We start from the raw sequence: 26359 nt of genomic DNA, 5'->3' as shown, positions 1-26359 counted from the left end.
ATATTACCGTACACACTGTATGCTCAGATATATATATATACATATATATATTACCGTACACACTGTATGCTCAGCTATATATATATATATATATATATATATATATATATATATATATATATATATATATATATATATATATATATATATATATATATATATATTACCGTACACACTGTGTGCTCAGCCATATATGTGTATCATAGTATCACAGCACGCGCTTTCCCTCTCTCCTCTGCTTTCATTAGCCACAAGCGCGCGCTGGGTACTGGGCTGTGACGTGCGGTGAGACTTCGCCCACTGACCAGTCACTCAGGAGGGGAGCACATGACTGGGTCACACCCGGGGGATGCAAGGGATTCTGGAACTTGGCATTAGCGGATGTCGGCTGCAGCTGAGGTCATGTGGTGCCTGTGAGCGGTCAGAGATAATAGCGCCTCTCACAGGCACAGATGGCAACAAGACGCATTTACAAAAATAATATCCAAAGGTTAAATCAGTGGGGGCGTGACAGAATGTAGTGGACGGCCCCTTTAGCCCTCGTATGCTTTACCAATAAAAAGCCAGTCCGGATGATTTTGTATCCAAGGTGAATCCGTTTGGTATCTGTGCGTTCAGATCCGTGGACTTGGGATGGGAGAGACTTATTCAGGAATGAGGCCAAAGTGCACGCTGCGACATTCTGCGGAAGCTCGTACATGTGAACTGGTCCAATAGCTCTATTGTGTCAGATCTACACGTGGACAGCATTCACACGTGAACATTGTGTATGAATCTGAAGGCAAGGTGCAAGAGTTCGCTGACATTTTGGTAACAAAGCTGCTGCATGTAAATATACCCTAGGGATCCTGAGAAATGGCTCTGTGGTCCCTGCCTGGCATTACTGATGGTGGTGGACACAGATGCACGCATACTGGAAATCTTACACCTCTTCTGGCATGTCAGGGCGACTTCCACATAGCTGTAGTGTCTGGTTACCTGATGCCAGAGGACAGGCGTGCACACATCAAAACTCTAATTTCACACTTCTTTTTTTTTTAAGTGGAATTTGAAGCGCATCAACCTCTAAGGCTACTTTCACACACAGCATATTTGCTGCGTATTTTTACGCGCGCGTATTTTGCTGCTGCTTTACCTGCGTTTTTTTACGCAGGCAAAAAACGCAGCTGCTTTCACACACTGCGTTTTTTGCTGCGTTTTTTGCAGCTGCGTTTTTTTCAGCATTGTGTACTGAAACTAAAGTTTGTTTGAAAAAAAAAAAAAAGGGGGAAAAAAAAAGAGTCATTGAGGTCATTTCCTGTCTTTATGACTCAGAATACAATACACACTGGAGTTAACATCATGTCGATTCTGCCAGCTGCAATGGCCTTGAGCCAAAGACGCCTCAGCAAGCGGAACAGACATCAGCTGGGGATCATTATGATTGCTGAAGTCCTTCGCCGCAGACTGGTAGGTACCATGGATGTGACTACTAGCTGTTTCCGTGCGGTGTGTCTCGTCTCTGTCTCCCCCAGTGCATGTTTGGAAAGTATTCACCTCAGTTGTTTAATCACTATAAAGCGCCCGTCACACGGCACAATATCGCTGGTGACATCGCTAATAACTCCAGATGTTTTCATCGCTCATGTGACGTATGAGCGACGTTGGCCCGTGTGACAGGGCGCAGCAACCAGCGATTTGTTTTCTTGTTCGCTGATCGCTGGTTGATGATCATGAGCATTTCACTGGCAATAATTGAGTGTGGCAAAGTGTGCATCGCTGCGTGTGACAGGAGCTCAGCGATGTATTTTGTGCGATCTGCCATTCTGGAGATAGGGCTCGCTAGATCGCCCACAGCATCGCTGCTGCGTCGCATAGGAGTCCCTATGAGCGATATTGATAGGTGTGACGGGAAGCAAGCGATAATTTTACATCGCTCTATCGACTTCCCGTCAGCCTCTTCGCGCACAATATCGCAAGCAATATCGTGACGTGTGATGCCCGCTTATTAAGGTATAATTTTTTTTTAGGCACGTAAACAGCCAAAAAGGATTTGGGTGCATCCCATTCTGGAAGAACGTGACGAGAAGGGAACTTTTCAAAACCTATATCAGGACTTAAGAACGTAAGTTTGTACCCTGTTGGCCCCTAAAAATGTTTGGTCGGAAACATGCACCTTTTCTTCCAAAGCATGTTTTATTGCAACCTACTATCTTCCCCTTGCATCCCCCAATAGGGTATCCCTATAATCTCCTTCTTTGTAAGGGAACCTATAATATTATTTTTCCGGTACTCCACATTGTTTGCTGTACGTTATTCCTGACACTCCTGTGAGTTCTTCTACCATAGATATAGAGTGCCTTCTATTCAGCAGTTCCCCTCGTAGTATATCTGATTTCTAGGGGGTGTCCTCTATTCATGGCAAGTGGGTGTTATGTAATGTGTATTGTTTTGTTTTTTTTTTTTTTTTCCATTATCAATGTACAAAATCAAAATAGATATGTACTTATCTACATCATTTTTGATCCAAAAATGTTTCCTACAGCTTTCCAGACCGATTCCAGCGGTTCACACGAATGAACATTCAGGATTTCGATCGCCTGCTGAATATAGTTTGTGAAGACTTGACTTTCCAGGATACGAGGATGCGGCAAGCGATCTCTGCGGAACAACGGCTGCTCATCACCTTGCGGTAAGTATAGTCATTAACGTAGAGTCGAACCTCAATCTGCGAGTTCCTCGCAGTCCGAGTTTCTTGAAAGACGAGTTTACTATCTGGCCAAAATCTGCTTCGATCAGCAAGCAGACTTCGGTCAGCGAGCAAATCTCGCCTCCCAATGTGCCCGCCATCAGCGCTGATGGCGCGGCAGTATATGCCGCTCCATCAGCTGCTGAGTGCGCCCCGGCAACAGAGCTGCTGAGCGCGGCTGGATATACCGCGCACGTCAGCTGCTGAGCATGCCCGGGCGCTGACTGAAGATCCACTCACCTGTCTTCAGTCTCCCCCGGGTCCAGCGATGTCTTATCCGGAGCGCAGCGCTGAGTATAATAATCACATCGTACGGCTAGGACCAGTGGTGATGTCAGAGGACATGTGACTTGTCAGATGACCGATCACATGTCCCCTGACATCACCACAGGTCCTGGCCGTACGATGTGCTTATTAAACTCACCTCTGCGCTCCTGAGAAGACATCGCTGGACCCGTGGGAGACTGAAGACAGGTGAGATGCCCTTATACTCACCCCGCTGCGCTCTGCTGGATGAAGACAGGTGAGTATGAGCATCTGGGGGCAGGCATGTAGCAGAGCCGGCTGTGTCCCTGCCCCCAGATGAGGTGTAGAACCGATCGTCTGCGTTTCAATGATTTCTTATGGAAATCATTGACTGTCCTGGAACGGATTATGCTCGTAGACCGAGGTGCAACTATATTCATGTTCCTACAACTGCCATATTAGATCACTTTTTATAAAACCAGGCTTGAAGCACATGATGGCAGTGACATAGGTTTATTTTTTTAAAACTGTTGTGTGTAGCTGGTCAGCAGTGTCATGTTTTAGATAGAAAGGAAGATGTAGGTAGCTTCAATTAGAAAGGTAGCCCTTTTTTTTTTTTTTTAAATTACAGGATGTGTTGGTATTTTTTGTATGACTTTTGGGTTTCAGATTCTAAATTGTGTTTAGAAATTTGTTTACTATATAGTGTCCTTTTTCTTTTTTAGATTTCTGGCCACAGGAGAGAGCTACACATCACTGCACTTTCAATTCCGGGTTGGTATATCCACCATCTCCGGAATTGTGAGGAGCACATGTGACGTGCTTTGGAAAAAATTGCAGCCCATCGTGATGCCTTCCCCAACCGAGGAGACTTGGCTACAGGTTGCAGCAGGCTTTCAAGCTGTAGCCAATTTCCCAAACTGTGTGGGAGCACTGGATGGCAAACATGTAAGGGTGCAGAAGCCACCAGGATCTGGATCAGTGTACTTCAATTATAAAAAGTACTGTTCCGTGGTCCTCATGGCAGTGGCTGATGCACATTACAAGTTTGTCTCCATTGATGTTGGTGCACCAGGCAGTTGTGGGGATTCGGGGGTATTTGGAAGATCAGAGCTTGGTCAGCAAATTTTTCAAAATCACGGAACGCTCCCAGCCCCACAACCTCTGCCGGGTTCCACAGATCCAGTACCCTTCGTGTTGGTATCGGATGAGGCTTTTCCTCTGAAGCCAAACCTGCTGCGCCCATACCCACGGAGGGGACTGAATACCCAGCAGAGCATATTTAACTATCGGCTGAGCCGGGCACGTAGATATGTGGAGTGCGCCTTCGGAATCCTGAGTAGTCAGTGGAGGGTGTTACACACAACTATCCAGTTGGAGGAGGAAACAGTTGGCAGTGTAATTAGAGCCTGCTGTGTTCTTCACAACTTTATGAGAGAACATGCATCCGAACCTGTAGATGAAACACAGCAGGCAGACCTTACTCCTTTCTTCTACATGTCAGCTGGTCGTCCATGCAACTCAGGTGTTAGTGTGAGGGAAACCTTCGCTAACTATTTTCAGAGTCCCGAAGGTGCCGTGCCCTGGCAATACTTCTGTGTTGGTGTTGAGCAGCTGGACCCGCAGAGAGCCCAAGGAGAAAGTCCCACACCAACTTCATAGGAATTCAAGTCCCAGCAGCGATGAACATGTTGGCGCCATTTTTTGCCATGGTCGACAAATCAAAGAAGCAGACTACATCATAGTTAAAAGTTCAAATATTTATTTGTAGTAACTGTCAAAATTGAAAAACTTTTCTAATAAAATTTAGAATAGAATGATTTGTTGTTTTTTTTTTTTGTTATTAACAAAATTCCACACGGAAACACTGTAAACATCCCCAAAATGGGATTATAAACCTGTGGATGTCCAAGTCCACTCATTAATTGCCGCCAGGAGGGCATGCTTCCAGCTTTCATTAGTATTGCGCAAGGCCCTTTCCTCGTCACCACTGACGGTGAGTCATTCGGCACTTGCGCAACACTAATCAGAGCTGGAAACATGCCCTCTTGGCGGAAACTGAGGAGTGGACTTGGACATCATGGCGTTCTCAAAATGAAAAGCCTCTAAACATCACAAACTTTTTATTAAAAAAAATTTAACTAACATGTTGATGTCTAAGTCCACTCATTAATTGCCGCCAGGAGGGCATGCTTCCAGCTTTCATTAGTATTGCGCAAGGCCCTTTCCTCGTCACCACTGACGGTGAGTCATTCGGCACTTGCGCAACACTAATCAGAGCTGGAAACATGCCCTCTTGGCGGAAACTGAGGAGTGGACTTGGACATCATGGCGTTTTAAACATGAAAAGCAACATTATGCCTACTGGTCCTCATATAGGCTTTGTGAATATGAGTAGTAGCTCCAGTCTGGATAACATCCCCAAAATGGGATTATAAACCTGTGGATGTCCAAGTCCACTCATTAATTGCCGCCAGGAGGGCATGCTTCCAGCTTTCATTAGTATTGCGCAAGGCCCTTTCCTCGTCACCACTGACGGTGAGTCATTCGGCACTTGCGCAACACTTATCAGAGCTGGAAACATGCCCTCTTGGCGGAAACTGAGGAGTGGACTTGGACATCATGGCGTTTTAAACATGAAAAGCAACATTATGCCTACTGGTCCTCATATAGGCTTTGTGAATATGAGTAGTAGCTCCAGTCTGGATGGTGTTCTTCAGACTGGGCTACTACTCTGGATGTTGGTGCACCTGCAGCAGCACTTGGAGCAGATGGCAGAGGTCTATTGAATGCTGCTGCAGGTGCAAGAGGAGTCGGCGTCGGTGGATGCCAGATGTGGTTTAGTGAACAAACCATTTCTTCAAAGGTTGGATTTATATGCGGATACTTCTTAAAACATGTCACCGCCATTGAAATATACGTCATGCAGGAGTCCTGGACCTCGGGGGACAGAGTACGCATTCTGGAAGCTAGAGTGGTTCCATATGCTGAGAATTGATCCTCTTCAGGTTGGCGATCAATTAGAGAAATTGCCCTTGCCAAGGCAGCCGTCTCCTCATCCTCCTTTGAAGAGCCTCTTTTCCTCTTCCTCTGTGTTGAGGCTGGAGGTGGAGGTGGTGTTGGTGGCGGTGGTGGCGGCGGCGATGCCAATGAACTAGTCTCGGAGAGGGGCAGATCATCATTTTGGGTAGAAGGGTCAGGCCTTGGCTCATTTGGAAGAGAGCTGGTAGCAGGCTGTGAAGCATGTTCATACACTGGAGTTGTTGCTGTGGCCGGGATTTCGGTCATCGGCTGGACATTGCCTATGGTTCTGTAAAGAGAAACATCAAAACAATAGTTTTAATACATTTTATTTTCTATTCAAAATTAAAGACGTTACTGATACTTACGGTCGGTAATGTAGACTGCCGCTTAAAAATTGGAGTTCCTGTTCAAAACGCCCTTGAGAAGCAGGTGCCGCAGAGCCACTTGGTGCTTCTGACCGTGACCGTGTAAATCTGTCCCTCACCGACCTCCAGCGGGTTCTCAAGGCTGAAACTAAAAAGTGAAAAATTGAACCTATTAATATACTATTCAACTACATACAGACAAGAAATTCAAAAATACTCCTCCAAAATGGAAAATATTTACCAATTTCTTTTTGCCGCTCCTTTGTGTATGACTCGTACAGGGGATAGAGGGTGACACAGACCTTGTGCCAGGAAGCAGTTTTTGTATATTTGTTGGAAAACTCCCGGCACCCCTTATCCCAAAGACATGGGAAGTTTTGAACCTAAAAAAGGTAAAACATTAACTACTAGTTATACACACAAAATTTGACAAACTTGATAGAGGCAGAAAAAGTAACACAGGCTGCTGAGGAATGACAACCCCAACTGCTTGTTATTACCTTCACACGCATACGGGACACACACGCACAGGGGACACACACGCACAGGGGACAGAAAATCCGGTGAAGAGCGTTTTTTTAATAAATATTTTGCTAGGTTTAAAACTAAATTGGAAATAAATAGGGATTCAACGCAGGGCGCAGAGAACGCAGCAAGTTGCGTATCTAAGTGCCACGTATCACGTATTTCGGTGCCACGTGCCAAGTATTTAAGTGCCACGTATTTAAGTGCCACGTATGTAAGTGCCACGTATGTAAGTGCCACGTGCCACGTATGTAAGTGCCACGTATGTAAGTGCCACGTATGTAAGTGCCACGTGCCACGTATGTAAGTGCCACGTATGTAAGTGCCACGTGCCACGTATGTAAGTGCCACGTATGTAAGTGCCACGTATGTAAGTGCCACGTATGTAAGTGCCACGTATGTAAGTGCCACGTATGTAAGTGCCACGTATGTAAGTGCCACGTGCCACGTATGTAAGTGCCACGTATGTAAGTGCCACGTATGTAAGTGCCACGTATGTAAGTGCCACGTGCCACGTATGTAAGTGCCACGTATGTAAGTGCCACGTATGCAAGTGCCACGTATGTAAGTGCCACGTGCCACGTATGTAAGTGCCACGTATGTAAGTGCCACGTATGTAAGTGCCACGTGCCACGTATGTAAGTGCCACGTATGTAAGTGCCACGTATGTAAGTGCCACGTATGTAAGTGCCACGTATGTAAGTGCCACGTATGTAAGTGCCACGTATGTAAGTGCCACGTGCCACGTATGTAAGTGCCACGTATGTAAGTGCCACGTATGTAAGTGCCACGTATGTAAGTGCCACGTGCCACGTATGTAAGTGCCACGTATGTAAGTGCCACGTATGCAAGTGCCACGTATGTAAGTGCCACGTGCCACGTATGTAAGTGCCACGTATGTAAGTGCCACGTGCCACGTATGTAAGTGCCACGTATGTAAGTGCCACGTATGTAAGTGCCACGTGCCACGTATGTAAGTGCCACGTATGTAAGTGCCACGTATGTAAGTGCCACGTATGTAAGTGCCACGTATGTAAGTGCCACGTATGTAAGTGCCACGTATGTAAGTGCCACGTGCCACGTATATAAGTGCCACGTATGTAAGTGCCACGTATGTAAGTGCCACGTGCCACGTATGTAAGTGCCACGTGCCACGTATGTAAGTGCCACGTATGTAAGTGCCACGTATGTAAGTGCCACGTATGTAAGTGCCACGTGCCACGTATGTAAGTGCCACGTATGTAAGTGCCACGTATGTAAGTGCCACGTGCCACGTATGTAAGTGCCACGTATGTAAGTGCCACGTGCCACGTATGTAAGTGCCACGTATGTAAGTGCCACGTGCCACGTATGTAAGTGCCACGTATGTAAGTGCCACGTGCCACGTATGTAAGTGCCACGTGCCACGTATGTAAGTGCCACGTATGTAAGTGCCACGTGCCACGTATGTAAGTGCCACGTATGTAAGTGCCACGTGCCACGTATATAAGTGCCACGTATGTAAGTGCCACGTGCCACGTATTTAAGGACAATGGCTCCTGCAGTGCATCACTGAGGTTACTATAGTTCACTGGTCTCACTTTATGGCAAAAAGCTGCGTGGGAACTTTCTCATACAGCATGCCATAAAGTGAAACTAGGGACTATTTTCTCACAGGGGCGTAGGAATACATTGTGGGGAATACATTGTGGAAGGATACCTTCCTCCCCTCATTGTCTTCCTGGTGCCCCTGGAGAGTGGTTGCATCAGCAGATGCTCCTGTTCTCCACGGGAGATCGTCGTGGGACACTCGTTTTAATTGGATTTCTGCGGATCAGGGAGTATATTGGTTGTTTATTATTTTAATATTTTTTATGACACTGGCTTCGGGGATCAAAGTGACAAGTGATGGTGAGTATGTAATGTATGTTATATGTACTGTATGTCTGTATGTATGTACTGTATGTCTGTATGCGCATGTCGTCGCATGGCGCCGCATGGCGCATGTCGTACGCCGTCGCATGGCGCATGCAGTCGCATGGCGCATGCCGTTGCGTGGCGCATGTCGTCGCATGGCGCATGACGTCGCATGTCGTTGCATGGCGCATGCAGTCGCGTGGCGCATGCCGTTGCGTGGCGCATGTCGTCGCATGGCGCATGTCGTCGTACGCCGTCGCATGGCGCATGCAGTCGCGTGGCGCATGCAGTCGCGTGGCGCATGCCGTTGCGTGGCGCATGTCGGCGCATGGCGCATGTCGTCGCATGGCGCATGTCGTCGTACGCCGTCGCATGGCGCATGCAGTCGCGTGGCGCATGTCGGCGCATGTTCTGTATGTGTGTATGTACTGTATATGTGTGTGTGTTTTTTTTTTTTTTTTGTTTGTTTTTGTTTTTTTTTTACATTCAACACATTAGCCGGATGATGGGACTACTACTGTCCCATCATTGGCTACTGTGTCACTGACTGTCACTGTAGCAGGCAGAGCCCGATGGGACTTGTAGTCCCATCGGACAATGCCTGCACACAGAGACACACACACACACACACCAAAGACCACCCCACCCCCCGCAGCAGACCCAGCACATACCCATACATACACACGGGGGGCGGGGGCGGGGGGGACACGGCACACACACAGGGCGCACACGGCACACACACAGTGGGGGGACACACGGGGGATACTTACCGTCTCGATCAGCAGCCCCACGTTTATGGTCATTCTGTTGAATGACTCCATGCTGCTTCACTGGGGGGGCGGGGGCTTCCCTCTTCCTGTCCGACGTCACGTCCGGTCCTGGGTGTCAGCCCCTCCGTACAAAGACGCCGACACCCAGGACAAAGGCGCTGTGTGTGGACGGTAAGATGGGGCCCTATGGGGACACGCAGACACGCCGCTGCGTAAAGAATTGACATGTCAATTCTTTTTACGCCGGCGTGTTTGCAGACAAAAGCGCCGCGTTTTTTTGCGGTGTGTCTGAACGGCAAAGTGAATTTCTCATTCACTTTGCCGGCAGACGAAAATGACATTGCGCATTTTTGAAAAGCGCCCGCAAAATAGCGCTCAAAAATGCGCTATGTCTGAAAGTAGCCTTAGGCTACTTTCAGACATAGCGCATTTTTGAGCGCTATTTTGCGGGCGCTTTTCAAAAATGCGCAATGTCATTTTCGTCTGCCGGCAAAGTGAATGAGAAATTCACTTTGCCGTTCAGACACACCGCAAAAAAACGCGGCGCTTTTGTCTGCAAACACGCCGGCGTAAAAAGAATTGACATGTCAATTCTTTACGCAGCGGCGTGTCTGCGTGTCCCCATAGGGCCCCATCTTACCGTCCACACACAGCGCCTTTGTCCTGGGTGTCGGCGTCTTTGTACGGAGGGGCTGACACCCAGGACCGGACGTGACGTCGGACAGGAAGAGGGAAGCCCCCGCCCCCCCAGTGAAGCAGCATGGAGTCATTCAACAGAATGACCATAAACGTGGGGCTGCTGATCGAGACGGTAAGTATCCCCCGTGTGTCCCCCCACTGTGTGTGTGCCGTGTGCGCCCTGTGTGTGTGCCGTGTCCCCCCCGCCCCCGCCCCCCGTGTGTATGTATGGGTATGTGCTGGGTCTGCTGCGGGGGGTGGGGTGGTCTTTGGTGTGTGTGTGTGTGTGTCTCTGTGTGCAGGCATTGTCCGATGGGACTACAAGTCCCATCGGGCTCTGCCTGCTACAGTGACAGTCAGTGACACAGTAGCCAATGATGGGACAGTAGTAGTCCCATCATCCGGCTAATGTGTTGAATGTAAAAAAAAAACAAAAACAAACAAAAAAAAAAAAAAAACACACACACATATACAGTACATACACACATACAGAACATGCGCCGACATGCGCCACGCGACTGCATGCGCCATGCGACGGCGTACGACGACATGCGCCATGCGACGACATGCGCCATGCGCCGACATGCGCCACGCAACGGCATGCGCCACGCGACTGCATGCGCCACGCGACTGCATGCGCCATGCGACGGCGTACGACGACATGCGCCATGCGACGACATGCGCCACGCAACGGCATGCGCCACGCGACTGCATGCGCCATGCAACGACATGCGACGTCATGCGCCATGCGACGACATGCGCCACGCAACGGCATGCGCCATGCGACTGCATGCGCCATGCGACGGCGTACGACATGCGCCATGCGGCGCCATGCGACGACATGCGCATACAGACATACAGACATACAGTACATACATACAGACATACAGTACATATAACATACATTACATACTCACCATCACTTGTCACTTTGATCCCCGAAGCCAGTGTCATAAAAAATATTAAAATAATAAACAACCAATATACTCCCTGATCCGCAGAAATCCAATTAAAACGAGTGTCCCACGACGATCTCCCGTGGAGAACAGGAGCATCTGCTGATGCAACCACTCTCCAGGGGCACCAGGAAGACAATGAGGGGAGGAAGGTATCCTTCCACAATGTATTCCCCACAATGTATTCCTACGCCCCTGTGAGAAAATAGTCCCTAGTTTCACTTTATGGCATGCTGTATGAGAAAGTTCCCACGCAGCTTTTTGCCATAAATTGAGACCAGTGAACTATAGTAACCTCAGTGATGCACTGCAGGAGCCATTGTCCTTAAATACGTGGCACGTGGCACTTACATACGTGGCACTTATATACGTGGCACGTGGCACTTACATACGTGGCACTTACATACGTGGCACGTGGCACTTACATACGTGGCACTTACATACGTGGCACGTGGCACTTACATACGTGGCACGTGGCACTTACATACGTGGCACTTACATACGTGGCACGTGGCACTTACATACGTGGCACTTACATACGTGGCACGTGGCACTTACATACGTGGCACTTACATACGTGGCACGTGGCACTTACATACGTGGCACTTACATACGTGGCACTTACATACGTGGCACGTGGCACTTACATACGTGGCACTTACATACGTGGCACTTACATACGTGGCACTTACATACGTGGCACGTGGCACTTACATACGTGGCACGTGGCACTTACATACGTGGCACTTACATACGTGGCACTTATATACGTGGCACGTGGCACTTACATACGTGGCACTTACATACGTGGCACTTACATACGTGGCACTTACATACGTGGCACTTACATACGTGGCACTTACATACGTGGCACTTACATACGTGGCACGTGGCACTTACATACGTGGCACTTACATACGTGGCACTTACATACGTGGCACGTGGCACTTACATACGTGGCACTTACATACGTGGCACGTGGCACTTACATACGTGGCACTTGCATACGTGGCACTTACATACGTGGCACTTACATACGTGGCACGTGGCACTTACATACGTGGCACTTACATACGTGGCACTTACATACGTGGCACTTACATACGTGGCACGTGGCACTTACATACGTGGCACTTACATACGTGGCACTTACATACGTGGCACTTACATACGTGGCACTTACATACGTGGCACTTACATACGTGGCACTTACATACGTGGCACGTGGCACTTACATACGTGGCACTTACATACGTGGCACTTACATACGTGGCACGTGGCACTTACATACGTGGCACTTGCATACGTGGCACTTACATACGTGGCACTTACATACGTGGCACGTGGCACTTACATACGTGGCACTTACATACGTGGCACTTACATACGTGGCACTTACATACGTGGCACGTGGCACTTACATACGTGGCACTTACATACGTGGCACTTACATACGTGGCACTTACATACGTGGCACTTACATACGTGGCACTTACATACGTGGCACTTACATACGTGGCACGTGGCACTTACATACGTGGCACTTACATACGTGGCACGTGGCACTTACATACGTGGCACTTACATACGTGGCACTTACATACGTGGCACGTGGCACTTACATACGTGGCACTTACATACGTGGCACTTAAATACGTGGCACTTAAATACTTGGCACGTGGCACCGAAATACGTGATACGTGGCACTTAGATACGCAACTTGCTGCGTTCTCTGCGCCCTGCGTTGAATCCCTATTTATTTCCAATTTAGTTTTAAACCTAGCAAAATATTTATTAAAAAAACGCTCTTCACCGGATTTTCTGTCCCCTGTGCGTGTGTGTCCCCTGTGCGTGTGTGTCCCGTATGCGTGTGAAGGTAATAACAAGCAGTTGGGGTTGTCATTCCTCAGCAGCCTGTGTTACTTTTTCTGCCTCTATCAAGTTTGTCAAATTTTGTGTGTATAACTAGTAGTTAATGTTTTACCTTTTTTAGGTTCAAAACTTCCCATGTCTTTGGGATAAGGGGTGCCGGGAGTTTTCCAACAAATATACAAAAACTGCTTCCTGGCACAAGGTCTGTGTCACCCTCTATCCCCTGTACGAGTCATACACAAAGGAGCGGCAAAAAGAAATTGGTAAATATTTTCCATTTTGGAGGAGTATTTTTGAATTTCTTGTCTGTATGTAGTTGAATAGTATATTAATAGGTTCAATTTTTCACTTTTTAGTTTCAGCCTTGAGAACCCGCTGGAGGTCGGTGAGGGACAGATTTACACGGTCACGGTCAGAAGCACCAAGTGGCTCTGCGGCACCTGCTTCTCAAGGGCGTTTTGAACAGGAACTCCAATTTTTAAGCGGCAGTCTACATTACCGACCGTAAGTATCAGTAACGTCTTTAATTTTGAATAGAAAATAAAATGTATTAAAACTATTGTTTTGATGTTTCTCTTTACAGAACCATAGGCAATGTCCAGCCGATGACCGAAATCCCGGCCACAGCAACAACTCCAGTGTATGAACATGCTTCACAGCCTGCTACCAGCTCTCTTCCAAATGAGCCAAGGCCTGACCCTTCTACCCAAAATGATGATCTGCCCCTCTCCGAGACTAGTTCATTGGCATCGCCGCCGCCACCACCGCCACCAACACCACCTCCACCTCCAGCCTCAACACAGAGGAAGAGGAAAAGAGGCTCTTCAAAGGAGGATGAGGAGACGGCTGCCTTGGCAAGGGCAATTTCTCTAATTGATCGCCAACCTGAAGAGGATCAATTCTCAGCATATGGAACCACTCTAGCTTCCAGAATGCGTACTCTGTCCCCCGAGGTCCAGGACTCCTGCATGACGTATATTTCAATGGCGGTGACATGTTTTAAGAAGTATCCGCATATAAATCCAACCTTTGAAGAAATGGTTTGTTCACTAAACCACATCTGGCATCCACCGACGCCGACTCCTCTTGCACCTGCAGCAGCATTCAATAGACCTCTGCCATCTGCTCCAAGTGCTGCTGCAGGTGCACCAACATCCAGAGTAGTAGCCCAGTCTGAAGAACACCATCCAGACTGGAGCTACTACTCATATTCACAAAGCCTATATGAGGACCAGTAGGCATAATGTTGCTTTTCATGTTTAAAACGCCATGATGTCCAAGTCCACTCCTCAGTTTCCGCCAAGAGGGCATGTTTCCAGCTCTGATAAGTGTTGCGCAAGTGCCGAATGACTCACCGTCAGTGGTGACGAGGAAAGGGCCTTGCGCAATACTAATGAAAGCTGGAAGCATGCCCTCCTGGCGGCAATTAATGAGTGGACTTGGACATCCACAGGTTTATAATCCCATTTTGGGGATGTTATCCAGACTGGAGCTACTACTCATATTCACAAAGCCTATATGAGGACCAGTAGGCATAATGTTGCTTTTCATGTTTAAAACGCCATGATGTCCAAGTCCACTCCTCAGTTTCCGCCAAGAGGGCATGTTTCCAGCTCTGATTAGTGTTGCGCAAGTGCCGAATGACTCACCGTCAGTGGTGACGAGGAAAGGGCCTTGCGCAATACTAATGAAAGCTGGAAGCATGCCCTCCTGGCGGCAATTAATGAGTGGACTTAGACATCAACATGTTAGTTAAATTTTTTTTAATAAAAAGTTTGTGATGTTTAGAGGCTTTTCATTTTGAGAACGCCATGATGTCCAAGTCCACTCCTCAGTTTCCGCCAAGAGGGCATGTTTCCAGCTCTGATTAGTGTTGCGCAAGTGCCGAATGACTCACCGTCAGTGGTGACGAGGAAAGGGCCTTGCGCAATACTAATGAAAGCTGGAAGCATGCCCTCCTGGCGGCAATTAATGAGTGGACTTGGACATCCACAGGTTTATAATCCCATTTTGGGGATGTTTACAGTGTTTCCGTGTGGAATTTTGTTAATAACAAAAAAAAAAAACAACAAATCATTCTATTCTAAATTTTATTAGAAAAGTTTTTCAATTTTGACAGTTACTACAAATAAATATTTGAACTTTTAACTATGATGTAGTCTGCTTCTTTGATTTGTCGACCATGGCAAAAAATGGCGCCAACATGTTCATCGCTGCTGGGACTTGAATTCCTATGAAGTTGGTGTGGGACTTTCTCCTTGGGCTCTCTGCGGGTCCAGCTGCTCAACACCAACACAGAAGTATTGCCAGGGCACGGCACCTTCGGGACTCTGAAAATAGTTAGCGAAGGTTTCCCTCACACTAACACCTGAGTTGCATGGACGACCAGCTGACATGTAGAAGAAAGGAGTAAGGTCTGCCTGCTGTGTTTCATCTACAGGTTCGGATGCATGTTCTCTCATAAAGTTGTGAAGAACACAGCAGGCTCTAATTACACTGCCAACTGTTTCCTCCTCCAACTGGATAGTTGTGTGTAACACCCTCCACTGACTACTCAGGATTCCGAAGGCGCACTCCACATATCTACGTGCCCGGCTCAGCCGATAGTTAAATATGCTCTGCTGGGTATTCAGTCCCCTCCGTGGGTATGGGCGCAGCAGGTTTGGCTTCAGAGGAAAAGCCTCATCCGATACCAACACGAAGGGTACTGGATCTGTGGAACCCGGCAGAGGTTGTGGGGCTGGGAGCGTTCCGTGATTTTGAAAAATTTGCTGACCAAGCTCTGATCTTCCAAATACCCCCGAATCCCCACAACTGCCTGGTGCACCAACATCAATGGAGACAAACTTGTAATGTGCATCAGCCACTGCCATGAGGACCACGGAACAGTACTTTTTATAATTGAAGTACACTGATCCAGATCCTGGTGGCTTCTGCACCCTTACATGTTTGCCATCCAGTGCTCCCACACAGTTTGGGAAATTGGCTACAGCTTGAAAGCCTGCTGCAACCTGTAGCCAAGTCTCCTCGGTTGGGGAAGGCATCACGATGGGCTGCAATTTTTTCCAAAGCACGTCACATGTGCTCCTCACAATTCCGGAGATGGTGGATATACCAACCCGGAATTGAAAGTGCAGTGATGTGTAGCTCTCTCCTGTGGCCAGAAATCTAAAAAAGAAAAAGGACACTATATAGTAAACAAATTTCTAAACACAATTTAGAATCTGAAACCCAAAAGTCATACAAAAAATACCAACACATCCTGTAATTTAAAAAAAAAAAAAAAGGGCTACCTTTCTAATTGAAGCTACCTACATCTTCCTTTCTATCTAAAACATGACACTGCTGACCAGCTACACACAACAGTTTTAAAAAAATAAACCTATGTCACTGCCATCATGTGCTTCAAGCCTGGTTTTATAAAAAGTGATCTAATATGGCAGTTGTAGGAACATGAATATAGTTGCACCTCGGTCTACGAGCATAATCCGTTCCAGGACAGTCAATGATTTCCATAAGAAATCATTGAAACGCAGACGATCGGTTCTACACCTCATCTGGGGGCAGGGACACAGCCGGCTCTGCTACATGCCTGCCCCCAGATGCTCATACTCACCTGTCTTCATCCAGCAGAGCGCAGCGGGGTGAGTATAAGGGCATCTCACCTGTCTTCAGTCTCCCACGGGTCCAGCGATGTCTTCTCAGGAGCGCAGAGGTGAGTTTAATAAGCACATCGTACGGCCAGGACCTGTGGTGATGTCAGGGGACATGTGATCGGTCATCTGACAAGTCACATGTCCTCTGACATCACCACTGGTCCTAGCCGTACGATGTGATTATTATACTCAGCGCTGCGCTCCGGATAAGACATCGCTGGACCCGGGGGAGACTGAAGACAGGTGAGTGGATCTTCAGTCAGCGCCCGGGCATGCTCAGCAGCTGACGTGCGCGGTATATCCAGCCGCGCTCAGCAGCTCTGTTGCCGGGGCGCACTCAGCAGCTGATGGAGCGGCATATACTGCCGCGCCATCAGCGCTGATGGCGGGCACATTGGGAGGCGAGATTTGCTCGCTGACCGAAGTCTGCTTGCTGATCGAAGCAGATTTTGGCCAGATAGTAAACTCGTCTTTCAAGAAACTCGGACTGCGAGGAACTCGCAGATTGAGGTTCGACTCTACGTTAATGACTATACTTACCGCAAGGTGATGAGCAGCCGTTGTTCCGCAGAGATCGCTTGCCGCATCCTCGTATCCTGGAAAGTCAAGTCTTCACAAACTATATTCAGCAGGCGATCGAAATCCTGAATGTTCATTCGTGTGAACCGCTGGAATCGGTCTGGAAAGCTGTAGGAAACATTTTTGGATCAAAAATGATGTAGATAAGTACATATCTATTTTGATTTTGTACATTGATAATGGAAAAAAAAAAAAAAAACAAAACAATACACATTACATAACACCCACTTGCCATGAATAGAGGACACCCCCTAGAAATCAGATATACTACGAGGGGAACTGCTGAATAGAAGGCACTCTATATCTATGGTAGAAGAACTCACAGGAGTGTCAGGAATAACGTACAGCAAACAATGTGGAGTACCGGAAAAATAATATTATAGGTTCCCTTACAAAGAAGGAGATTATAGGGATACCCTATTGGGGGATGCAAGGGGAAGATAGTAGGTTGCAATAAAACATGCTTTGGAAGAAAAGGTGCATGTTTCCGACCAAACATTTTTAGGGGCCAACAGGGTACAAACTTACGTTCTTAAGTCCTGATATAGGTTTTGAAAAGTTCCCTTCTCGTCACGTTCTTCCAGAATGGGATGCACCCAAATCCTTTTTGGCTGTTTACGTGCCTAAAAAAAAATTATACCTTAATAAGCGGGCATCACACGTCACGATATTGCTTGCGATATTGTGCGCGAAGAGGCTGACGGGAAGTCGATAGAGCGATGTAAAATTATCGCTTGCTTCCCGTCACACCTATCAATATCGCTCATAGGGACTCCTATGCGACGCAGCAGCGATGCTGTGGGCGATCTAGCGAGCCCTATCTCCAGAATGGCAGATCGCACAAAATACATCGCTGAGCTCCTGTCACACGCAGCGATGCACACTTTGCCACACTCAATTATTGCCAGTGAAATGCTCATGATCATCAACCAGCGATCAGCGAACAAGAAAACAAATCGCTGGTTGCTGCGCCCTGTCACACGGGCCAACGTCGCTCATACGTCACATGAGCGATGAAAACATCTGGAGTTATTAGCGATGTCACCAGCGATATTGTGCCGTGTGACGGGCGCTTTATAGTGATTAAACAACTGAGGTGAATACTTTCCAAACATGCACTGGGGGAGACAGAGACGAGACACACCGCACGGAAACAGCTAGTAGTCACATCCATGGTACCTACCAGTCTGCGGCGAAGGACTTCAGCAATCATAATGATCCCCAGCTGATGTCTGTTCCGCTTGCTGAGGCGTCTTTGGCTCAAGGCCATTGCAGCTGGCAGAATCGACATGATGTTAACTCCAGTGTGTATTGTATTCTGAGTCATAAAGACAGGAAATGACCTCAATGACTCTTTTTTTTTCCCCCTTTTTTTTTTTTTTCAAACAAACTTTAGTTTCAGTACACAATGCTGAAAAAAACGCAGCTGCAAAAAACGCAGCAAAAAACGCAGTGTGTGAAAGCAGCTGCGTTTTTTGCCTGCGTAAAAAAACGCAGGTAAAGCAGCAGCAAAATACGCGCGCGTAAAAATACGCAGCAAATATGCTGTGTGTGAAAGTAGCCTTAGTGTGAACATTCCCTCAGTAAGCAGCCTGATTCCTGGCCAGCAATGAAGTCTATGGCGAGCATGTGTGACTGTGTGCGTGAGCTGAAGAGTGCACAAGATGGAGTCTCCATGTATCGCCCTATTCTGTTCACTACAGGAGGCGGCGCGCTATAATTGTGCCATCTACTCACATTATTAGCTTCATTATATGCGGTCAGGATGGGATAAAGCCGGCCATAGACCTGAGACCAGTCCTAACTCTCTGCAGATAGTCACTTCTAAACAATGTGAAGGTAGCGACATCATTATTCCTTTCTGGTAGTGTCCCACAACTTTTATTCCTGAGCTTAGGGTATGTTCACACGCTGCAGATTTTGCTGTGGATCCACAGCGTTTCCGCAGCTACGGATCCGCAGCGGTTTCCCATGCATTTACAGTACCATGTAAAGCTATGGGAAATCAAATCCGCAGTGCACATGCTGCGGAAAAAAACGCAGCGGTTTATTTTCTGCAGCATGTCAATTCTTTGTGCAGAATCCGCAGCGGTTTTACACCTGCTCCAATAGAAAACTGCAGGTGTAAAACCGCAATAGAAACCGCGATAAATCCGCAGGAAAAACCGCAGCGGTTTTGCACTGCGGATTAATCAAATCTGCTGCGGAAAATTCCGCAATGGAATCTGCAGCGTGTGCACAAGCCCTTACATTGGTCAGCCCTACAATTCAGGGTAGTGGATTTCACTGATCAGTTTTACTTGCCTTATCAAGCAGGATATCCTCAGAGTAGTGATATTACTTAGTGGGTCTCTGAGTAGATCCATGGTTCTACCTTCTGAAAGAACAGTGCCACCCACATCCATTGGCTGTGTTTGGTACTGCAGCTCATTGAAATAAATAGGACTAAGCTGTAATATAATTTGCAGCCAATGGACAAAAGTAGTGCTGTTTAATGTGTAAATTAAAAAAAAAAACTTTTTTTTTTTTTTTTTAAATAATCACAGAGACCCTTCTAATTCTTATCTACTTATTTCAAAGTGTCCGTATACATGACTCTCTTCCTATTTTAATAGCGGAGCTGGGAGGACATGACATACAGTCCGAGCAGGGGTTAGGGGGTGTCTGGTTTAGGCAACTGATTGTATGCCTAGTCACATTAATGACAACTTTAGAAATAATTAGTTTTGCTTCCCTTAGCCTAATTACCATTGAGCAGCTATGTTCATACGTTGCATTTTTACTGCATTTTTTTTTTCTGCAGGCAAAACCTGCTCTCTTGGCAATAAAGCGTTTTTGCACTTTTTTTTTTTTTTTTAATTCAAATTTTAAGCTACATTTTACAGTATCAGCAAAGTCTAAGGCCGGGTGCCCACGATCTGAAACTGGCAGCTCTTTGGATGCAGCGTATGTTCGCTTTTTCCCAATGCATGGCCGTCTATTGAACGCAGGTGAATCCGCATGTGATCACTGAACCATGTGCATTTACCGCATCCAATACATTCTATTGATGTAATTTCTCTTCCGAAGACTAGTGTTTGGAAATTGACATGCTGCGGTATGGAAAGACGTGCTGCATTTCCGTCTCTGCGGGTGATCCGGGGGCGTCTGTGGACTAGGCTGTAACATCTGGCCGCTGAGGGTTTGATGCAGCTTAAATACGCAGCACCAAACTCGCTGCAGTTCCTGGACGTGGCCACGTACCCTAAGTTATCAGAAATCTCATGTACACACATTGGTTTTATTTTCCTGACTGATTTTGAGAACTGCTGCGTTTTTGCAAACTGCAGCATGTCACTTCTGTTAGCGTTTTTTTTCTGCATATTTGGAGCGTCTTTTCACTCATTGAAAACAATGGGTAGTGCAAAAATGCAGCAAAAAAATGCAGGTATCATTTTTTGCTGCGTTTTTTTTTATGCAACAACCTAGGGAATTTAAATCATGCTTTTTTTGGGGGGGCACTAATCTTTATCAACACGCACAAGAGACAACACAAAAACAGCAATAAAAACTCATGTAATATTTATGTAATATACATAAAAAAGTTTCACTCTTTCACTGAGATTTCTGAAATCTCATAGCTTTTGCTGGTACTGTGAAAAGCAGCTTTTAATTTGCATAAAAGAATGCAGCAAAAATGCAACGTGTGAACATAGCCTTAGTAGGGCTGCAAAAACTCCATGCTATATTTTTGCTTCCAGGAGAGTTAGCAGAAGACTTCTTAACAGCATTTATTCTGTAACGCGCTCTGCTAGGTAACTCAGGGGACATGAATTTCTCTAAGGGTTTACGGGTGTGACGCAGCGGCCAGATGTTACATCATAGTGGTTGTGATTTCTAGACCCGTGGGTCACCCACGGACACTGACATGCGGCGCGTCTTTCCAGACCTCAGCATGTCATTTTCTCTTGCGGAGACACGAGTCTTTGCTACACAAATTGCATCAATCAAATGTATTAAATGCGCACGGTTCAGTGGACACATTCGGATTTTTCTGCATTCAATAGATGGCAGCGCTTTGGGTGCAGTGAACATGCGATGTGTCCAAAGCGATCGTGGGCACCTGGCCTAAAGGGTGAATAACACTAATAAATGCAGGGTGACTCGTATAACTGCGGACCTCCTGAGCCATTGGGCCTTTGCAACTAGACTTCTCTTACTGGTCAGCAACAAGAAAGTGGTGTTAAAACATAACCTTTAATTAGTAAAATGTTACATTTTGCTTTTATCAGTAGAAAATAGCCAAAAACATTTTCATAAGCTCAGCACTAAATATCTACAGTCTCGGACAACGCCATTATATTAGGAAAGAGTTGAGTTGCAAAATATTAGTTTTGAAGAGGCGCCTGTGTTTCATTAAAATATCCATTAAGGAGGGACTTCTGCTTCGGAGTATAAAAGACCAGAGCGGTTTAGTCCTCTATTAATTTGGGCTAAAGATCCTTTATTTACAGCTGGACGACACATTTATTTGGGTTCTCCTATATCTATATTGAGACCACTTGTGCCCGAAAAGGCTTCCCATGTTTTCATGCACAGCCTAATAATTGATTTGGTTTTTGGCTTCTTGTAAAGCTTTGATAAATGGAGGCCATTTAGGAGGTGGCATGATCTGACCTTTTATTTGTATCCTGTTATATTTATTTTAATAAACTGCTTTAGTGTTAGGACTATTTTTATGGGCAGACCTGAATCATAGCGCACCGTCTAGAAAAAAATATTAACATGTCCTAAAGGTTAAGCTTGTATCACGAGCCTGGTCTTATTCACAGATTAGGATAAGAATGATGGAAGTGACACTGATTGGCAGATAAAATGTGATGTATAGAACAATCATTACATGTGAAGAATGAACGCGGAGTACACTGAATTGTAGGCTGTAAATGTCATGTCCGGATCAATGTTATCAAGTGCCTTCCTTGCCCACCTCCCGATAAATGTGTGATTTTGGACGCTGACTTGTTTTCTTGACCTTCTCTCTAAAGGTGTTCTTTGATATCAAAATCGGAGATGAAGAGGTTGGACGTGTAGTCTTTGGACTTTTTGGCAAAACTGTTCCCAAGACTGTCGATAACTTTGTTGCACTTGCAACCGGAGAGGTGAGAACTGAAGGAGAGAGTATACAGACGTGTCCTCGTGCAGTGTCCATGCTCCTTCCTAGACCGGCACAAGGTCTGCGATCACACAAAAATAATGAGGCCAGAAATCAGCCGATAGAAGCTCAGAAGAAGACAAGCGTTGCACATGCTCCATAAGACTGTCCTAATAGGCTAAGGCATTCATAGATAACTCATTATCTAGCAATATACTGTGCAACACATCTCCTATAGAAGGCAATCAGTGCAAAAGCTTTAATGAAAACCAACAGCAAAAATTATGATTTTTTTGCTCCGGTAACCTGAAGTTTGGTTGGTGAAAAAAATGCCCCCAAAGGTGGAAAACCCCTTTACAAATGCCATTCATGTACTGTCCATGGTTTTCACTTACCCACAGACTTGTATGGCTAATTTTGATATATGACTCAAAAATGGACATGTCTCAATGACTTTTTGAAGACCACACAAACACGGACATGTGAACAGCCCCATAGACTATAATAGGTACAAGTTCTAAGTGTGAGAAACCCAGAAAGAACATGCACAGGATTCACAGACATCTGAATGAAGCCTTCTTATGAATGCAGAAATACTGCAGAAAAGGTCTGAGCTCCAAACTGCAGATGAACTTCTTAAAGGGAACCTGTCACCCCCACCCCCCTCAGGCGTTTGTAACTAAAAGAGCCACCTTGTGCAGCACTAATGCTGCATTCTGACAAGGTGGCTCTTTTAGTTCTTGGTGCTGTAACTGCAGAAATAATCGATTTTGCAATTTGTCCAAAATACCGTATATACTCGAGTATAAGCCGACCCCCCTAATTTTGCCACAAAAAACTGGGAAAACTTATTGACTCGAGTATAAGCCTAGGGTGGAAAATACAGCAGCTACCGGTGAATTTCAAAAATAAAAATAGATGCTCCATACCGTTCATTATTGCCCCAAAGGAGGTTCAATACCGTTCATTATTGCCCCAAAGGAGGTTCCATATAAAGCTGTGCCATATATAATGCTCCATACCGTTGATTATTGCCCCATAGATGATCCATATATAGTTGTGCCATATAGAATGCTCTGCACCGTTCATTATGGCCCCATAGATGCTCCTTATAAAGCTGTGCCATATATAACGCTGCTGCTGCTGCAGTAAAAAAAAAAAAACACACTCCCCTCTCTTGCTTGCAGCTCCTCAGCTTCCCGTCTCGGCGTCTCTCCCCACTGACTGTTCAGGCAGAGGGTGGCGCGCACACTAGTACGTCATCGCGCCCTCTGACCTGCACAGTCACTGCAAGAGGACGCGGAAGACGGAGCAGCGCCCGGCGGGTGGAACGTGGACAGGTGAATATAAAATACTCTCCTAGTCCCGGCGCTCCTGGCGCTCCCCCTGCCTGTCACACTGTCTTCGGGTGCCGCAGCCTCTTCCTCTGTCAGCGGTCACTGGCACCGCTCATTAGAGAAATGAATATGCGGCTCCGCCCCTATGGGAGTGGAGTCCATATTCATAACTTTAATGAGCGGTCCCACGTGACCGCTGAACAGGGGAAGAGCTGCGGCACCGAAGACAGTGTGACAGGCAGGGGGAGCGCCAGGACTAGGTGAGTATGCGACAGACCTCTCTCACCCGCTGACCCTGCTGCCGACCGTGACTCGATTATAAGCCGAGAGGGGCACTTTCAGCCCAAAAATTTGGGCTGAAAATCTCGGCTTATACTCGAGTATATACGGTACCTTGAAACAGTCCTGGGGGCAGGTCTTTCCCTCCCTAGTGCATACACATTAAATGCAGATATTATTGAAAGAAAAGGTCTTAGATAATGATTTGCAGATAAATCTCTTGCCTATGGCATTCTTAAAGTATATCTGTTATTCTATGTCTGAAAGTGCAGACATCGCTGAGTTACTAGTTAGGACTGGCTCTGCTCCAGTCTAGTGATCAAGTAGCATCTCAACACCTTGACCCCCACCAATCAAACTTCTGATTCTGAAATGATGGGTATCCTTTAAAAAGATTTGATGGTTAGTTAGATAAGCTAAGCTTTTCCATTGGAAAATTTTGAAAGTTCCTTTTGAATGCTGCAAGCAGAGCTATTAAGCGCAATTAAAGGGGTGGGCCACAACTGGACAACCCCTTCTCAATTGCTGTATTCCTCCTTATGAAATATCAGCCTATACTTGCCTTAGGGCCCAAAGAGCAGCAGCTTCTTCTGGGTGTCAGTTTCATCTGAAGAATACAAGACTAAAGTGGCTGCGAGACTCCTGCAACATAACGTCATGCGAGCCCTGGGAGAGCCAGTATTGTCATCACTGGAACGCCGCTGGCACCTAATCAGTATAGACTGCTATTTTATAAGGGGGGACATGGCAATTGAGAAAAGGTTGTTACACAGCCCCTGTAATACAGAAAGGATTGGAATACTGTAGTTTTTCCATATTCAAGGAATAACATTTACTGATATTACACCTTTTTTTTTTTTTTTTCCTGCAGCTGAAATAAATTTCTATTTACTCACTTGGACAATGAAGTTGTTCATTTTTATTCACCTTCTCTCTTAAAGGGATGCTGTCAGCAGGATTGTGCACAGTAACATACAGACAGTGTCAGGTCGTCGCTGTTATACTGATTACAATGATACCTGGGTTGATGAAATCCGTCTTGTGGTTGTTATATCATCTTTATTTTCAGTTAATGATGTGCTCGTGCTGTGGGGCGGCCTGTCGGGGTCTTCATGTAGTGCTCTGATTGTATATTCATAATGCAGAATGCTGACAGGTCACTGATCCTTCACTGACCTGCCCCCTAGTTTACATACTGGAAAAAAAAAAAAAAGTTGTCTCCACCAAGAGATGGCGGTGCTTGCGCAGTAGGCTCTATCGGATCGCCAATAGATGTTACTGCGCAGACGCAGCTGGTGCCATTTTGAGAGTAAATAAAATTTATTCAGAAAAAAATCACCAAATAAAATAATTAAATGGACATGGATTTTTTTTGCAAAACATACATTCAGTATGTAAACTAGGGGGCTGATCACTGAGGGATCAGTAACCTGTCAGAAGCCATACTGATGAATGCCTAAACACACAGATACCCCTCCCACACACACACAGGCCGTCCCGGAGCATGGGCATATCATTAATCTTTATTTTCAGTTTTGAGTTAAACAACAACCACAAGACGGATTTCATCACCAAGGTACCATTGTAATTAGTATAACGACGCCGACCTGACACTGTCTGCAGGCTACTGTGCACTATCTGGCTGATGGGTTCACTTTAAGGAGTTGCCAAGAGTTAATAATATTTGCTATTCTGTTTTTGGATGCAGGGTCCAATGTATCTGAATGGCTTCTTTATTTTCTTACAGAAAGGGTTTGGCTATAAGAGCAGCATGTTCCACCGTGTGATCAAAGACTTCATGATTCAGGGAGGCGATTTCACACGAGGAGATGGAACTGGAGGTCAGTAAACAGGAAAAAATGTATAATACTTTTTTTAATTTATTTTCAATAAGGTATTGCGAGTTGATTTAAAGTAATACTTACCGTGCCAGACTATCTGCAGCCTCCTTACAGGTACATGGTGAGAATCATGCACTTGCACAACTGCCTGTTGTTCATTCCCTGCATGGATGCAGTGGTCTCCTGTCCTCCATTTAGGTATGGTTTTGAAGAGTTAGGTCACATTCAGTATTTTACCTCAGTATGTGTAAGTCAAAACCAGGAATGGAACAATCAGAGAAAAGTCTAATAGAAACACGTCACCACTTCTGTATTATCACCCACTCCTGGTCTTGGCTTACACATACTGATATAAAATACTGACCAGATACTAAATGTCTGAATGTGGCCTTTAAAACCTTAAAAAGGCATAAAAGACATAAAAAGGAAATTTAGTTGGCACTCAGTGATTCATACAAAAAAAGACTACTTTAGGG

General features: G+C 46.1%; 3 protein-coding genes across 3 annotated transcripts in view; 2 read left to right on the top strand and 1 right to left on the bottom strand.

The window, feature by feature from the left end:
- The window catches only part of PPIB (peptidylprolyl isomerase B), a 40192-nt gene that overhangs the window by 11469 nt on the left and 2364 nt on the right, over positions 1 to 26359 (top strand). The window contains exons 2-3 of the mRNA XM_077264004.1: positions 22320 to 22433; positions 25790 to 25883. Coding sequence (XP_077120119.1) covers positions 22320 to 22433; positions 25790 to 25883 — 208 coding nt within the window. The remainder of the gene's footprint in view (positions 1 to 22319; positions 22434 to 25789; positions 25884 to 26359) is intronic.
- Positions 5201 to 6743, bottom strand: LOC143775642 (uncharacterized). The gene is made up of 3 exons (XM_077264009.1): positions 6605 to 6743; positions 6364 to 6511; positions 5201 to 6284 (listed from the first exon to the last, which is right to left on the bottom strand). The coding sequence occupies exon 3, from the start codon at positions 6260 to 6262 to the stop codon at positions 5630 to 5632; it is 633 nt and encodes a 210-aa protein (XP_077120124.1). The 5' UTR covers positions 6263 to 6284; positions 6364 to 6511; positions 6605 to 6743; the 3' UTR covers positions 5201 to 5629.
- Positions 13185 to 14725, top strand: LOC143775641 (uncharacterized). Its single transcript, XM_077264008.1, has 3 exons — positions 13185 to 13323; positions 13417 to 13564; positions 13644 to 14725. The coding sequence occupies exon 3, from the start codon at positions 13666 to 13668 to the stop codon at positions 14296 to 14298; it is 633 nt and encodes a 210-aa protein (XP_077120123.1). The 5' UTR covers positions 13185 to 13323; positions 13417 to 13564; positions 13644 to 13665; the 3' UTR covers positions 14299 to 14725.

The sequence above is a fragment of the Ranitomeya variabilis genome, chromosome 5 (genome assembly GCF_051348905.1).
Source record: "Ranitomeya variabilis isolate aRanVar5 chromosome 5, aRanVar5.hap1, whole genome shotgun sequence".
NCBI classification, from domain to species: domain Eukaryota; kingdom Metazoa; phylum Chordata; class Amphibia; order Anura; family Dendrobatidae; genus Ranitomeya; species Ranitomeya variabilis.
Note: the sequence above shows the minus strand (reverse complement) of the source record. Positions and strands in the feature narration are given on the sequence as shown.